This window comes from Arvicola amphibius, chromosome 14 (genome assembly GCF_903992535.2).
Source record: "Arvicola amphibius chromosome 14, mArvAmp1.2, whole genome shotgun sequence".
NCBI lineage: Eukaryota > Metazoa > Chordata > Mammalia > Rodentia > Cricetidae > Arvicola > Arvicola amphibius.
The window spans coordinates 30,950,121-30,966,646 of NC_052060.1; the positions used below are offsets into that span (position 1 = coordinate 30,950,121).

Here is a 16,526-nt window from a genome sequence, read left to right on the forward strand (position 1 = left end):
CTACCTGATGTGGATGCTGGGAACCAAGCCCCCACGTCCTCTGCAAAGAGCAGCAAACCCTCTTAACTGTCAATCTCTCCAGGTTTTTATATTGTAGTTTTAAAGTATTCCTCTGAAATCTAGGAATTTGAAAATTTTAAGACTCTTTAATTACATAGATGGAATACTGCAAAATGTTTAGTTTCTCTGCTACTTCATGTTTGAAAGTGTAGAATGATATAAAATACATTTATAGGAAAAACAAGTTGTGATTGTTCTTGTAACTTTGCTTTTGTTTATATACCATGATTTTTAATGAATTTTAGTTGGAGTCTACCATTGTAAGTATGGTATTTTGTCCTTGTTTTTACTGTGCTGTGTTGTTTTGTTTGAGACAGGGTCTTACTATGAAGCTCAGGTTGAACTTGAACTAGTGACTTCTTTCTGAGCCTCTTAGTTCTGGAGATTAAAAGTATACATGCTGAGCCGGGCAGTGGTGGCGCACACCTTTAATCCCAGCACTCGGGAGGCAGAAGCAGGCAGATCTATGTGAGTTCGAGGCCAGCCTGGTCTGCAAGAACTAGTTCCAGGACAGGCTCCAAAGCTACAGAGAAACCCTGTATCGAAAAACCAAAAAAAAAAAAAAAAACCAAAAAAACCCAACAACAACAAAACACCAAAATAAAAAAACCACAAATAGATGCTCCCCCTTTTCACCTTCTCTTCTCTCCCCACCTTTCCTTTTTGAAAGTTATTTTAAGTAGATGGGGATGGAAGACACAAGTTTATTATGAAGCCAGGCATGGAGGCGCACGCCTTTAATCCCAGAACTTGGGAGGCAGAGGCAGGCGGATCTCTGTGAGTTAGGGAGTCTGGTCTACAGAGAGAGTTCCAGGACAGCCAGGGCTATATAGAGAAATCCTGACTCAGAGGAAAACAAAACAAAACAAAATCCAGCAACAACAACAAAGCATTTACTATGAGAGTCAGACTAATTAGTTAAATTGTCAAATTAAAACAACAACAAAAAAACAACTTTGGAGGCTGGAGAGATGACTCTTAACCAGTGATGGCTCATATTTTTAATTCTAATTCTTGGGAGGCAGGTGGATCACTGTGAGCTTGTGGCCAGCCTGGTCTACAGAGTGTGTTCCAGGATAGCTGGGTCTACACAGAAATCCTGTCTTGAAAAATAAAACAAAACAAAAACAAACTTGACAAAACAAACTTAAAGCTGTGAATTATAACAAATCCTAGGTTCTAGATTTGACAGAACCATAGTCAGAAGAGGTAACATTAAGTTTCTAAAGCAAGTTTTATTGACTAGCAGACATTAAATAGAGTGTTAACATGATGAATAGTGTGGTCTGTTGTGATACATTCTGCATGGATTCAGTTTCAGTTAACATCCTGACCTGTAGGTTAACTCGCTTTTCCCCATGGGATGTGTAGCATCTTAGACTGCCCATTTTTACCATCAGCAGCTAATTGCAGCCTCGCAGTCTGCCAGTTTGTAAGAAACTAGGAACATTAGGCTGCTACCCTTACCTGTGTTCTGCTCTATGTCTGTCTCCGAGAAGTATCTTTAGACAGAGTTTCAGATCTGTGCCACTAAGAGAAGTTAATGTGAATGTTAATTGGTTGTGGTTCAGTGACTAAAACATACAGTAGATTTCTAAGAAACGAAGAGTGGAGTACAAGTAGCTCATTTATTACACTTGTACCACTTCTTACGGTATTTTGGTATTCTGCATTTGACTAGAAGGAAATTCTAGGGTTTAACAGCATTTGTAGTAACAACTTATATATTTAATGGAAGTTAAAGCCTGCTAAATCATGTGTTGCAGAGTATCATTAATCTATAATTTCTTTATCCACATGGCAGTTTATCATAAAGATTCAACTCATGGATGATGTGATACTCCCAGGACTTGAGAGGCTGAGGCAGGAAGATGGCAAATTCAAGGTTACATATACAGCAAGACCCTATCCAGTAAACAGCTGCAAGCTGTAGGTAGGATCCCTGCCGCAGAGTCCTCACTATGCATGCTCTTGCTGGCTATCTGTAGTCCTGAACCGAGGTATTTCTATTAACAATAGGGTCATTTCTTTATGATCCTTTACTAGTTAAAAGGTGGCAGGAGCACTGCCCTCACTGGGTTTCTGTTACTGAGGTTTTCATGTAAAACTTGGGGTAAGTGCTTTAGATGTCAGCTGTTAGGGTTTTAGAGTTGCTGGGTAGCTAGCTGAAGAAAGCTGCTGTTCATAAGAGTTCACAGCTATCCTCTATCAGAAGTCATTACAGCCAAAAGTAGGATTGCTCCTGATAACTTCTAATGCTTTTTTCCTGTTGTTTTCACTTTGTTCCCTGGAGAGGTCAGGCTGAAATAACAAAACCTTTTTTTTTCCTTCAAAAAATTAGTTTTTTTTTTTAATCAAGGAAAACACCATGATTTTTTTCCATGTATTTATTCAAGCAGTTCCATGAAGTGTTTGCAATATAAAATAAGCACCATGGTATTGTGTTAGTGCCTGAGAACCAAAAAGTAGAGCTGGCTAATCTGTTTTCACTTAATTAGTTGAATGTAGCAGAAAATAAATAGCACAGATGGATAAAACAATAAATTAAAATTCAGTTTGTCACATTAAAGGGGTAGACGCACAAACATTGCTGTGTTAGGAAACTAGTATTAAGAGCGGTTAAGCTTCCTTGTGTTTGCAGCTGTAATTTTTTTTTACAGCATAAACAAAGGGCAGTCATTGCATTTATAATGTGACTATATCCAAAGTTGCCTTGTATTTAGTTGTAGGACTATATGATAGTAAATGTAAGGTGACAGGTTCAGAAATATTTTAATGTAATATATTTCAATTATTTGATTTCCAATTTATTTACTAATGTTGATTTTTACAGTAGAATGAAATTCAAACTTTACTATTTCTTTTTAATTAACCAAATATTGTGGGACCATACTCTCTCTCTCTCTCTATATATATATATATATATATATATATCCGTTACTAAATAATTCTCTGTGAAGCATGTCTGTTTTCTGTTTGTTGTTTTTTTGGTTTTTGAGACAAGGTTTCTCTGTAGGTTTGAAGCCTGTCCTGGAACTAGCTCTTGTACTAGTCTCGAACTCACAGAGATCCGCCTGCCTCGGCCTCCCGAGTGCTGGGATTACAGCCGTGCGCCACCAACACCCGGCTACAGCATATCTATTTTCAAAGGCATTTTGTTTGAATGGCTTTTGGGTTTACTAGTAAGGATCTTATTTGTTGTATGCATTAAGACAAAAGGCAGTTTCATGTTTATTAGTTGATACTCACGGCAACCTTATGAGATAGGTAGAGGAAATTCTGTTACCAGTTCTCTGTTACTGATGATGAATACAAGTTCAAGAAGCCCAGCACTTCATTTCAATGAAGTGGAGACCTGGGGTTGGATGTTTTAGTTTAAGTCTGCAGGTTCCTACTGCGTGTAGTAAGCAGTGCTTGCAGCCCTTTGCTTCCGGTGATCTTGTCTCTGTTCTTTTGTTTATTTGGGGTTAGTTTCTTTTTCTTAGAGGGGAGATAATTGGTGTTGCTTAAAGGAACTGTTTAAGCTCCTTGGCCGTTTTTTGAAAAGTTGCCAATTGCATAGTAGGGTAGAAAACCTAAAAAGACTTTGAGGTAGCTTTATTACAAGAGGGAAGAATGTTTGGTGTGAAACCTTTTTTCGTGAACAGTTCATGGTACAGATAGCGGAGAGCTTGCTAATTTGTGAAGTCTCTGGTAAAGTATTAACCAGGATATATTAATGTCCTAGTATGAATCTTCATGATTAGCCTTTTCTTTATTCCCATCTCTATTGGTTTATAGACACTTTGAGAAGTCCATACTAAATCATAGGGAACTGGAAGTATCTGGAGTACAATTTGAGGTTTTATGAAATATATTTTAAGCAACTCATTTGCCGCCTTTCAGAATGTGGGTTTGGAACAACTTCAGTGTCTGTTTGTAGGGCTTCCTGTGTTGGAATAAAGGAGGAGTTTCAAGCTGGTAGACCATTTATGCTTCTAGCTTCTGGGATGTGCTGCAGCATTAAAGCAGAAGACCCTCTGGTAGGGAGTTCACTGTGGCTAACTCTTGCAGAGCCGAATGTGGGTTCGGGCTCACAGTGGGTAGTCAGCCCCCAAGGCTGGCTTATGATCGGCAGCACACGGTGGTAAGGAAACTGCTCACACCATCACACCACGAGCTCCAGAGCAGAGAGGAAGGTCTGGGTCTCAGTTGTCCTCCCGGCACCACCTGCTAACATCGTGTCCTCTCCCTAAAGGGCCACTCTGGGACCACCTGTTAACAGATAGGCCCTGATCCTGACATTTCTTTCTCGATAGTGGTGTTAGTAAGGGGACTGTTTGGAGATGGGAGAATTTATTTTTATTCTGAAGATAGTTTTTCTTTATTATCTTTCATTGTTTCTAAAAATATTTAATTATGAAATAACTGACTTGCCAATTTTGGTTGATTTTAAAGCTATTTCAGTAGAAGCAGTTTAACAGTAAGAACATGAATTCTGGAATTGTATGCTCTGGGCTCAAATTTTGCTTTACAGTTTAATAACCTGATAAATTTAGTGTGTTTTAGTATTCTCATCTGTATAATATTTTTAAAAATTTTTCTGCTTAATAAGATTGTGGGGCTGGAGAGATGGCTCAGCGGTTAAGAGCATTGCCTGCTCTTCCAAAGGTCCTGAGTTCAATTCCCAGCAACCACATGGTGGCTCACAACCATCTGTAATGAGGTCTGGTGCCCTCTTCTGGCCTTCAGGCATACAAACAGAAAGAATATTGTATACATAATAATAAATAAATAAATATTAAAAAAATAAGATTGTGGACATTAAATGAAATAGTATTAAGTATTTTAAGACAGTATTTACTTTTTTGGATCAGGAGTCGTTTCAAGACAGGGTTTCTCTGTGTAACCCTTGCTGCTCTGGAACTCACTCTGTAGACCAGGCTGGCCTTGAACTCAGATTCACTTGTCTCTGCCTCCTGAGTGCTGAGATTAAAGGTGTGTGCCACTATGTCCAGCATCCCTTGATTTTTTTTTTTTTTTCGAAACGGTTTCACTCTACCTTTGGAGGTTGTCCTGGAATTAGCTCTTGTAGACCAAGCTGGCCTTGAATTCACAGTGATCCACCTGCCTCTGCCTCCCAAGTGCTAGGACTACAGATATGCACCACAACCTCCCAGCTTCCCGTAAATATTTTTAAGCATGCCTAATCTGTACGAAGCGCTTACTAAACATTACTGAGCATTAGCACTATACAAGGAAAAATTCTATCAGAATATGGTTGTTTCTCCAAACTTTGGAGCGTTATTTCACAGTTTTAAAGATAGTATGAGTACACGTTCAGACTTGCTTAGGATGGTGATCCAAGGATGAGTTATGTTAGTGTGATTGTGGACAACACCCTCCCTTTGTACTCTAGCAAGCATTTTGGTTTGGATGAGAAGTTGCATGGTCACAACTTCACAGAGGCTGTAACACTCTGATCTGCATATTTCTGACCAGGAGTGGACTGGGGTTAGGTCTGTGGACCCAGAGAGAACACTGCTAAGAATACTGGGCCTGCTGGAACTTTTGCAAGAGTAGGTAGAAGTCTAGATTCTTTTAATGTTCACCCAATTGTTTCATCATTAACAACTAATTTAGCTTTTGTAAAAACAAAAACTTAACTAAAGACCTGTGTATCTTATAATAAGTAAATTATGTCCAGGTTTTTAAATGTGTAGATCAAATGATGCTCCTTACATATATACCTGTGGATTTTTGGTTTCTAACTAAGAATTAATACAGAGAACTAATTCTAATGTGGAAACTTAGCTTTTTAAAAATTGGTTGATACATCAGACTTTTTAGGGATTTTGAGTTTGTCACTACCCATGTATATTAAAGACATAAGGTAGGGAATGGCCCCATTTATTTACCTTGAGAAGTCTGAAGAGCATGTTTAGACAGGGAAAAATGAAGAAATAGTATAAATTGGCAACATTCTTTTTTGATTGCTTCTTCTTTGTTATGTTCATCATATTATTACTGTGTGTTCATGCATGCACTTGTGTGTGCGTCTGCACCACAGAACATATTTGGAGGTCTGAGGACAACTTTGGGGAATCGATTCTCTCTACATTCATATAGGTACTAGAGATTGAGTTCAGGTTGCCAGGTCCTCAGAGCAAGCAAGCACCTTTGCCCACTGATTCATCTCCCTAGTTCTATTTTTGGATGTTTTGGTTTTCTATTTGTCTTTTGTGACAAAGTTTCTCTGTGTAGTCCTGGCTGTCACAGTATTCACTCTGTAGACCAGGCTGGCTTGGAACTCAGATCTGCTTGCCTGTGCCTCCAGAGTGCTGGGATTAAAGGCATGTGCCACCACCACCGCCTGGTTTGTTGTTTTTAAACAGGGTTCTGTGTGACTCCAGCTGGCCTCAGACTCCCTAGTAGCTGTGGATGACCTTAAACTCTTACTATCTTCTGCCTCCACCTCCCAAATACTTGGATTAAGGTTACACAACCATATCTGGCCCTGAAATCCTTAATGAATTAAGTGACAAAGGACTTTCTGAAAGTGTTAAACATGGTATGTAATTACAATAGTTAAAATTAGAACTGCCCGTGTCAGAGGCTGAAGTCACGGAGCCAGTGCTTTTACATGAAGTATCTTTGTGTCTATTTGTAGCTTAGATTTCTTGAACTTTGCATTGTAAATTAATTTTTAATTTTCTTGTTTTCCTTTTAAAGACTGTTTTAAAGAAGTCATTCATATACGTCTGGATGAACTTCTCCGTGTTTTAAAATCTATAATGAATAAGCATCAGAACCTCAATTCTGTAGATCTTCACAGTGCTGCAGAAATGCTTACTACAAAAGTGAAAGGTAAGGACGGTGTGCAGAGGTGGCACTGAGGCCAGAGGACCCCGTGACACTCTTACATTTAGCTCATGCTGACTGTAGAGCCACCTCGTGGCATTGCAGGATTTGTCTGAATAAAGAATTTTGTGTATTTTGATATATGGATATACCCACCAATTCACACCTGAAGATTTCTTTATCTTAAAAATAAAAATTGTTAGACATGGTAAAAATTCTTATTTCAGTCAAACAACCAATGTTTAAAACTTGAGTTTTGTCAGTGAGTTCACCCCGCTAAGGTTGTTTATTACTGTCTGCGGATCCTTTGCTGTGTGAAGACAGTCATGTTAGAAATGGTCGTTTGTAGTAACTCCAGATGGAGGAAAACAGGCTCAGTTTGGTATGTGAAAAGGAAATTGCCATTTTATCAGGTGTGTGTGGAGACGGGTGTGTGTATACACACACACATTAATACACTAAAACAGAATTGAGAATTAGGGCATTGGCCTAATTGAAATTGTTAAAGGTATTCTGGACTACATATTTAAGGAAGACTGAGTGAAGGGAGCATGAGATAGGTTAGGAAACTGTGAGAAACTGTAGACTAGATAAAAATTGAAGATGTGAGCTTGAGGTGGAAGGTGGATAAGGTAGCTGATAGGATGTCAGGCATTTGTCAGGAGGCGTTTGAAGATGTAAGGAAGAGAGAGGATTGACAGTGAAGATGGACAGGCTGGAGGAACATCTACCAGGCAGGAAGAGAAGAAATGCAGTTTCAGAGGTGCAAAGTTTTAAGTGCTCATCAGCGAAAAATGCCACTGACAAGACAGCGTGGCCTCCAGTAACGCACCTTTAAAAGTGGTAGTGATGCGGGGAAGGTCGGAGGCACTCAGGTGACAGGTGCCATAGGCACCAAGGTGGCACAAGGTGACACAGTAAGCTGCCCACTCGAGGTGAAAGAAAGACTCCCCAGAAGGAGAGGCTGCCGGTCCAACAGTTTGACAATCGAGATGCAGTCTCTAAGAGCTGCTGGCAAGGGTGAGGCTGCAGTGTAGGTGGACCCTGGTGGGATTCTGGGTGTAAAGAACTTGGTGAGGGTACTGACCATGCTCATATTCGGGAAAAGGCAGAAAGGAAATAAAAACATTTCAATAAAAATGTAAAATAAAAATAAAAAAAAATGTAGCCTATATCCCCTCCATCCAACCCCCTACACACACACACACACACACACACACACTTCTTTTCTGAATTAAGACTTTTCCTGTTTGTGTGGTTTCCTTTTTTCTATTTGAAGCACTGGGAGGGAAAAAGTGCTGTAGACAATTTTAAGTGGAAAACAGGGGTAGCTTATTTTGTGCTTTTTTAAAATGTGCTTAGTAACCAAATTTGTTTTCAAGTAGGTTGTTTACAAGTGCCATTTAACTTTACTTAGATATGGAAATTTGTATCTATAGATAGTAAAATTTCCATGCTTGGAAACAGCGACTTAGTTCAATTGTTGTCAGTGGCTATTGTGTGTGGTCAGGATGTCCTGGGGAAGGAGTGCGCCAGCCTGTGGCTGGTGTCCACATTCCAGAAACAGACCTGAAGTGAGTCCTCTAAATGTAGAGCAATCTTTTGAATATTATTTCTCAAGGTCTTATACTCAGAATTATTGCCACTGTTTTACTGTGGTGTTAGATGAAATTGGAAAGAGAAAGGTAAAATTGATTTGTTGGAGGAAAACTTTCTGTAGGATTCCAGTGAAACCAGAAAATGTTTAAAAGGGTTTTTTGTTTGTTTGGTTTTGAGGCCTTCCAAAATTACTGAGTGACCTGAGAAGTCGAGGTTAAATCCGAATTTATTTAATAGTAATTTAGTTTTCAAAGCCTGAATAGGTAGAAACCATTTCTCTGAATTTAGGAACCAGAAGTCTAAATGTGTTGATATTTCCATCTTTGGTGCAGGAGATCCCTGTAAATGTGCTTTCCCTATTTTCTTCATTTGGAGAGAAACTTCAAGAAAATCTAGTGTGTGACAGGATCAGAAAGGTGTAGGAATGCAGGTGTCATCTAGATCATTATAGAGTCTTAGCTCACTTAGTTATGTCTTTAAACCCGCAGTGGCCTGAGCAGCTATCTTACTTTGGACACATTAACTGTCAAATGGCAGTTTTCAAAATTGCCAGACTGTTCAAAACAAATTAAAAAAATAATACAGAATAACTTGAGGGCTGTATAGCCCTGTTTGTGTTGCCACAGGTTTGAATTCACACAATGTATCTAGTTTTAGAGCGGAATCTTTCCGTTGCCTTTTTTTATTTTTTTACTGTAAACATGGAATTTACCTTGTAATAACTTTAAAAGACAAGTCCTTAGCTTTCTCCCATTCATGCTGGCAGTGATTTGTAGTTCCTGTGTCTCTTTCTGTTTCCAAGCAGGAAGTTCAGTTGACAAAATATTTGCAATATGGTAAGAGAGATACAGACTATTTTTGAAGCAGATAAAGATGTCGACAGACGCCAGTAATTTATGATGTACTTAGTATTTTCAACTGCTTGAGTCAGTTTTATTGATAATATAAATGAAAAGAAATTTTTGTGTCTTTAATCTGTCTATTGTCCTGTATTTATAAATTGGCAAACGGATAAAGAAAAACCTTAATTGTACACATTTTTGAAGCTTCATCTTTCTCTTCTGCAAACCTAATTTTTCAACATGAAGTTCATTCATACGGTTCAGAATACAAATGGATCCAGAAGATATTCAGTAGTGAAGCTTGCTTTTTCAGACCTTAGCCATTCATTCTGGCTCTGCGATAGACCATGACTGTCATTGATTTCTTTTGAATCTTTCCAGAGTTACATCACACATATAAACAAGCAAGCATGTGTATGGTTCTCCTTCTTTACCCCTTTGCTAAAGAAATGATAGTACTCTACTGCTTGTTCATTTATCTGCACATAAAATGTTTCCCAGTTCTTTGGTTTTTATTTTATTTTATTTTTCAAAGCTGTATGGTTATACATAATGGTGACAGACTATAATTTAAACAGCTCATTCCTGGAGGATGCTAACATGGTTTCCTGCTGCTGCTGCTGTGTGAAGCCCTGCGAATTCCTAGTATGTGGTATTGAGAGAGCTTGTGTTCTTGTAGTTTTGGTACTGCCAGGCGTCCTCTAAGACTCTGCCTCTGATGATGTGACGGGCTGATTCATTCCCCTGCCTCTGCCAGCAGTGCTAGTAGTCAATATTTGTTACCCAGGCTTGTAGTCTTGGTGTAGATTTGATATGCATTTTCTCCATTGTGAGTGCAATTGAATATGTTTCAAGAGTAGAATATTTCATGTGGAAGTGGTTAACTTTGTAATAATAATTATAGCTAATATTATTTAGGTTGTTAAGCTCTTTACATGGATGACCTCACATAATTGTCACAATTCTGAGATTAATAAACCTGTCAGATCAGCTCTCCCTAGGCAGATAAGGAAGCCGAAGTGTCCTGAGAGGTTTGTCCAAGGTTGTTGGAGTATTAAGTGGTAGAACAGCTGAAAGTTGAAGCTAAGTCAAGGATATTAAAGAGTAAGGTAAAGAAAACTTCCAGTACTCCCTGATGGAAAGTTGCTGCTGGTAGTGCTGTTTGATCCTAGTTTTCAAAGACCATTTAGTTCCCACAGCAACTTCTGAAGTTGTAATTAATCCCACTTTATCAATGAGAAAACTGGGGCTCCAGTTGTTAATGCTCCATATATAGGAAGAGAAGGAGCTAAGGCTTAGCCTAGGTATTTGTAGAACCTGTCTTCTTACTCAGGAGTCAGCAGTGAGAGCTAGGAGGCCAAGTGAAGTTTTATGGGAACACAAGCACTTTCACTCCTTTCTGTATGGTCTGGGGCTTCCGTCATCAGGATGTAAACCCAGACATTTACTGAAAAATGTTGTTGGTACAGGGCTCTGAAGAAACAGAATAAGAAGACATATTATTGTCCACAGACTTTTCTGAAACTGAGCAGGGGCACCAAGGATGAAGCATATTAGAATACAGAGTGGCTTTAAAGGGGAGGAAACGGCATTCTCTGGAATTCTCACTAGGTGACTGAAACCTCGTTCAGTAGAAAGGAAGACAAAGAAAAATGGTTCAAAATAATTACCTTTTTATTACTCTACTTATTTGTTAAAATACATGGAAGAGTAAAGCTTTGGAGTTTGAGACGAGGGTTCAGTTCTGACCTTGACCATTTCCAGTGCTAAAAGATTACCTGAACTTACTGTCTTTAGACGTAAGGCAGCACATCAAGGATAGAATGAGAAACATCAAGTCTCTTAGGGTACAGAGGCTGGGATCAGTAGGGAGGTGGACTCTTCCTCAGTTCTGCACCCATCTGTAGACTTGTTACCCCATACAGAGCTCATCTTGGACTGTACCTTCTATTCCTCACCAGCCCCAGAGAACTCCATCACTTCTGTGCCACGAGGAACCACTTGTCTGGTGCTGTATGCTACAGACTAACATTTACAATGGTGTCTTTCACGTTTCTTCTTCTTTCTTCTTGCTTTTTCCTTTACATTGCTTAGCTCCAAGTTTTGCTTCTGAAATGTTCCCTTCCTTCCATCCTTACTACTGCTTTCATCACTTTTACAGTCATTACAGTAATTGTCTCCCAGGTGTGTTTAATGTCATGAAAAGACACACCAATAGGAAAGGAAGAATTATAACAATTGGGATAGTGTTATAAAGTACTCTCCAATGAAAAATTAAAAGTGGTTTTATTGAGATCTAATTGATGGACATCAAGCTGCTCCTGTTTTAATGCTACTGTTTAATAAACGCTGCTGCATGGACATTATTGTGCAACTGTTGCCACACTCAGGATAACGCTTGTCCTGTTGAGATTCTTCTCTCTGCCTGTGTCATCTTCTGTACAGATTCTGATGCTCTGTGTATTCATTTCCACTCTGTTCAAAGTACTTCTAATTCCGCTCCTTGTATTTGGTCCATGGGTTACGTAGAAATATGCAATTAATTTCCAAGTATTCCAGAATTACTGCTTTTTGGGGGGGAGAGTATAGAGTTTATATATGGTACTAGGTAGGGTATAAGGGTAAGGAGAATATGGAGGAAAGGGGGGGGGGCAGAGAAAAAAAGGAAAGAGGAACCGGGGAAGAGGAGAAGGCAGAGACTGCCTCTTCAAAAGAAGAAGGGGCAGAGAGCTCAAGAATTTTTTCATTTACTTCTAATCTGATACCATGTAGTCAAAGAGTACATTTTGAATAATTTGTATAAGTTATGTTTATTGAGAGGTATTTTATGACCCATAATATGGCTGTGTTACTAAACATTTACTTGATAAGAATTTGTATCTTATACATTTTGCTCCTGGGTAGAGTTGTACAAAATGTCTATCTTGTCAAGTTGATTGATCATTCAGTATTTTATATCCTTCTTTATTTTTTTTCACTTTTTAAGAGGAGTATTAAAGTTTCTGTCACCGAGAATATATGCTTTTTTTCATGTAGTTATGTCAGTTTTTGCTTGTGAATTTTGCAGCTCTATACATTTATAAATACATACACAAAATAAAATCGTTGTGTCCTCTTGCTTCACTGATTCTTCAGATTATAACATTTTAAAAAATACCTCTGGACATGTCCTTTGGAAATCTACTTTGTGTAATATTAGGCAGTAAACTGAGGCAGTTTTTGAGCTTATCATGGTTAATTTCTTGTCTTTCAAAAATTACTGCTTTTTTAGCTGGGTATAATGGTGCACTCCTTTAATCCCAGTGCTCGAAGGCAGAGGCAAGTGGATCTCTGAGCTCAAGGCTAGCCTGCTCTACAGGAGTTCTAGGACAGCCTGGTCTACACAGAAGCCCAAATCCTGTCTTGAAAAAATAACACCAAAAAGATTACAGCCTTTTGTTGCCTAATAATCTGATGTCTTAGAAATGGTTTCTTTTTCAGTTCTGCACAGGATTTTGTTTTGTTTTTTAGTTATTTTACACAGAAGTAGAATCTTTTTCTCCAACTTGACTGGGGCAAATGTCTAGAAACAATCTTATTATTTGCACTAGCTGAATCTTGTTTTTCTTTTTTTATAAGGGATATTTAGAAAAATGTGAAAGTATGGACCCGCATGCCCTACCCCGTAGTCTACAAAGGTGCACCCATACAGCAGGTCTGGGTGCAATTGCAGGGGTTCTTGCTTCCTAACCTTATTTGCATATTTGATTCAACTTCTGTAAAAATAAAACCTATGAAATCTGAATCTTTGGTAATGAAGCTATTTTTCAAACTCCAGCCAAGTTTTAAAATGACTTGTGAAGCAGAGGGTAGCTTTCTAGCTTCCTCACCGTCTTCTGTAAGCAGAGCAGTGCAGGGGTGGAGCCCTGCTTCCTACAGCAGAATGTGGGTTATTTAAAGGAAAAAAGCCAGTTCCACCTTCAGATTTTGCCTTGATAAATTGTATCTTTGTTTTTAACAACAGTATACATAAAGAAGTTAAAATAATCTTTTCAGGTTGTATTTTATAATATTCTTTAACAAAATGCAAAATGTCAGAATATCTCTATTGTAAACAAAAACAGCTATGTTAGTTAACATGTACCTCAGAATCCAAGAGCCTGTTGGCAGGAAATACAGCCATGTATAAGTAGGATTTTAACTTCTCTAAAGTACTGGATTTTATTTTATTTTTTTTTTGTTTTTTCCATTTTTTCTTTCTATATTTTTTTTTTTATTTTATTGAGCTCTACATTTTTCTCTGCTGCTCTCCCTGCCTCTCCCCTCTGCTTCAACCCTCCACCATGGTCCCCATGCTCCCAATTTACTTTGAGATCTTGTCTTCTTCTACTTCCCATGTAGATAAGTTCCATGTATGTCTCTCAGGGTCTTCATCCTCATTGTTGTCTAAGTTCTCTGTGATTATAGTTTGCAGGCTGGTTTTCTTTGTTTTATGTTTAAAGCCACTTATGAGTGAGTACATGAGATAATTGTCTTTCTGTGTCTGGGTTTCCTCACTCAAGATGATGTTTTCTAGCTCCATCCATTTGCCTGCAAAACTCAAGATGTTGTTATTTTTTTCTGTTGTGTAGTACTCCATTGTGCAAATGTAGCACATTTTCCTTATCCATTCTTTGGTCGAGGGACATTTAGGTTGTTTCCAGGTTCTGGCTATGACAAGCAAAGCTGCTATGAACATAGTTGAGGACATGTACTTGTGGCATGATTGAGCATCCTTTAGATATATACCCAAAAGTGGTGATACTGGGTCTTGAGGAAGAAGTACTAGATTTTAAATGTGATGCTGTCATACATTCTATGGTATGCACAATGTATCTATGACTCCAGTTGTTGATAATTTATATTAAGTTTATACTTCATAATGACTTTAGTGGTCCAGCATCTTTAGCTGTTTTTTAAAAATGCCAGAGTAGTGAGAAAAAAAATAACGCAGAACACTCCATAAAGAGGACTCCTTGACTCCCAAGACTGATTTCACAGAATCACTATTTAGATGTGCTGGATTATATAATGCACACAGTAATTGGCTTGCAATTCCAGTTACTTCTGTGCAAACTAATACTTTTGCATAATTTCTATAATAAAGAAACTTAAATATTCTATCAATTTTGTATATTAGATTTTAAGTTTCTGAATCTTTTAGTGCTTTTTGAAGTAATAGCGATTAAAAGAGTAAATGGTTTTGTATAAATCTAGTGTTAAATGTATTTTCTTCCACTTACTGCAACTGATCTTTGCTTATAGCTGTGAACTTTACAGAAGTTAATGAAGAAAACAAAAACTATCTATTTCAAGAAGTGTTTTCCTCCATTGAAACTTTGGCATTTACCTTTGGAAATATGTAAGTAAAGACTATCATTTAAGTTAGTGAGAATGTGTAGTCCACAAATTTGTCGGATATGTGAAAAATGAAATAATAAGTGTATCATATATCATCCTAACTTGGCAAGAGCTTCCTTCTGTGTGGCTTTATTGACTTTATTTGCAAGTATCTGTAGCTCTTAGCAGCAGTCCCCATTTGCAAGTGGCTGTGTCTGGTTTATGTGATGAGGACAATTTATTCTAGATACAGATTAAAGGTAAGAGACAGACATGTAATAACCTTTCTTTTTATTTCTGTGCTTTTTTTAAAACCTCTCTGGATAGCCTCACAAACTTCCTTATGGGAGATGTTGGCAATGGTTCAGTACTGCGACTGCCTGTTTCTCGAGGAAGTAAGGTAGGCCCAGCTTTGTGAAAACGAAGTCTCTATTATTGCTAACTTACTGTCACAACTGCTTCCTGATATAGATCTTAACACTGACGGGTTTGAACTTTGTAGATTACAGTACCATTTTGAGGCTAAACAAAGCAAATTAGTTCGTTTTATGTATAATAAAATGATTAGCTTCTGGAGCAATAATTTGGTTATACTTTTCTAAGTGATGTTGTATTAAGAAAGTAGCCTAATTCATGAATTGATGTTATATACTCTAAAACCTAAGAGGAATTTTTTTGGGGGGGTGGGGATATGAGTGTGGGTATATGTATGAACATGTGAAGACCAGAAATGGACATAAAAAATAGCTTTTTATCCTATTTATATAGAAGGGCAAATTAAGGTTAGGTAACCCTAAATGTTCAGTTCAATGTCATACGCCTACTAGAACTAAACTTTAGACCCTGGTGTCTTTGATCCCATTTCGCACTGAATCTGCACACGCTGTATTGTCCAGCCATGTAGATCAGATTTGTCTTAAGAATTTATTTAACCACACACCTTTAGTCCCAGCATTTGGGAGGCAGAGGCAGGCAGCTCTCTATGAGTTTGAGGCCAGCCTTGTCTATATGGTAAGTTTCAAGCCACCTGAAGCTACATACTGAGACCCTTTCTTCAAACAACAACAAAAAATCTTCAACTGATGATGGAAGTTACAAAACAATCCCACACTAGTTCAGAATTATGTATAATAAAGGGTTATTTATTTAGGGATAGACTCACAGATCACAGTCCTAGATCACACAGTCCTGCACGAATGGGGAACAGAGACCAAATCTAGCAGCCTGAAGCTAGAGAGCAAGTCCATGCTTTACAGCTGCATTTAAGAGTATAAGAGACCATGCCCAAGAGGGCTGGTATCTTAAAGGCTATTGGCTGAAGGAGCTCCCACAGCACCTACCCTTTTTGTTTAAATAATAGAGTTCCAAGCCCAATACAAAACTATATACACTAGGAACAGATATCAAGTATAAGATTAGAATTACAATCATGTTCTTACAAGCCATGTTCTAAATGCTTGAGTACCTGATATCTGATACACACACACACACACACACACACACACACACACACAGAGTATAATATGTAATGCCATTTTTATCATAGGAAATTTTATACTAAGCTGCCTAAAAAAATCTTGAAAAGACATATATACTTGTGATAAATTAGAAAAAGATGGCTGGATGTCCTCTTAAGTTTGAAGTCTGTTGTAACTGCTTCTTTAACTTCTGAACCTTTTTAGATCTGTAGAATTTGAAGTTTTATATGGATCTGTTGATTTGTTACTAATCAGATTAAATGAGTTCATTGTTGAATCTTGGGAACTATAATTGTGGCAGTGTTGTGGTATTTAAGCAGACTTCTTAGGCGCTTTGAGTTTTAAATAC

The 16,526-nt window shown here is 38.0% G+C and overlaps 1 protein-coding gene across 3 annotated transcripts in view; it reads left to right on the forward strand.

Annotated features, from left to right (window-relative positions):
* The window catches only part of Arhgap29 (Rho GTPase activating protein 29), a 66,924-nt gene that overhangs the window by 20,455 nt on the left and 29,943 nt on the right, over positions 1 to 16,526 (forward strand). For all 3 annotated transcript variants that reach the window (XM_038311025.1, XM_038311024.1, XM_038311027.1), the window contains 3 exons: positions 6,772 to 6,906; positions 14,625 to 14,721; positions 15,027 to 15,099. In XM_038311025.1, the coding sequence (XP_038166953.1) occupies positions 6,772 to 6,906; positions 14,625 to 14,721; positions 15,027 to 15,099 (305 nt within the window). The remainder of the gene's footprint in view (positions 1 to 6,771; positions 6,907 to 14,624; positions 14,722 to 15,026; positions 15,100 to 16,526) is intronic.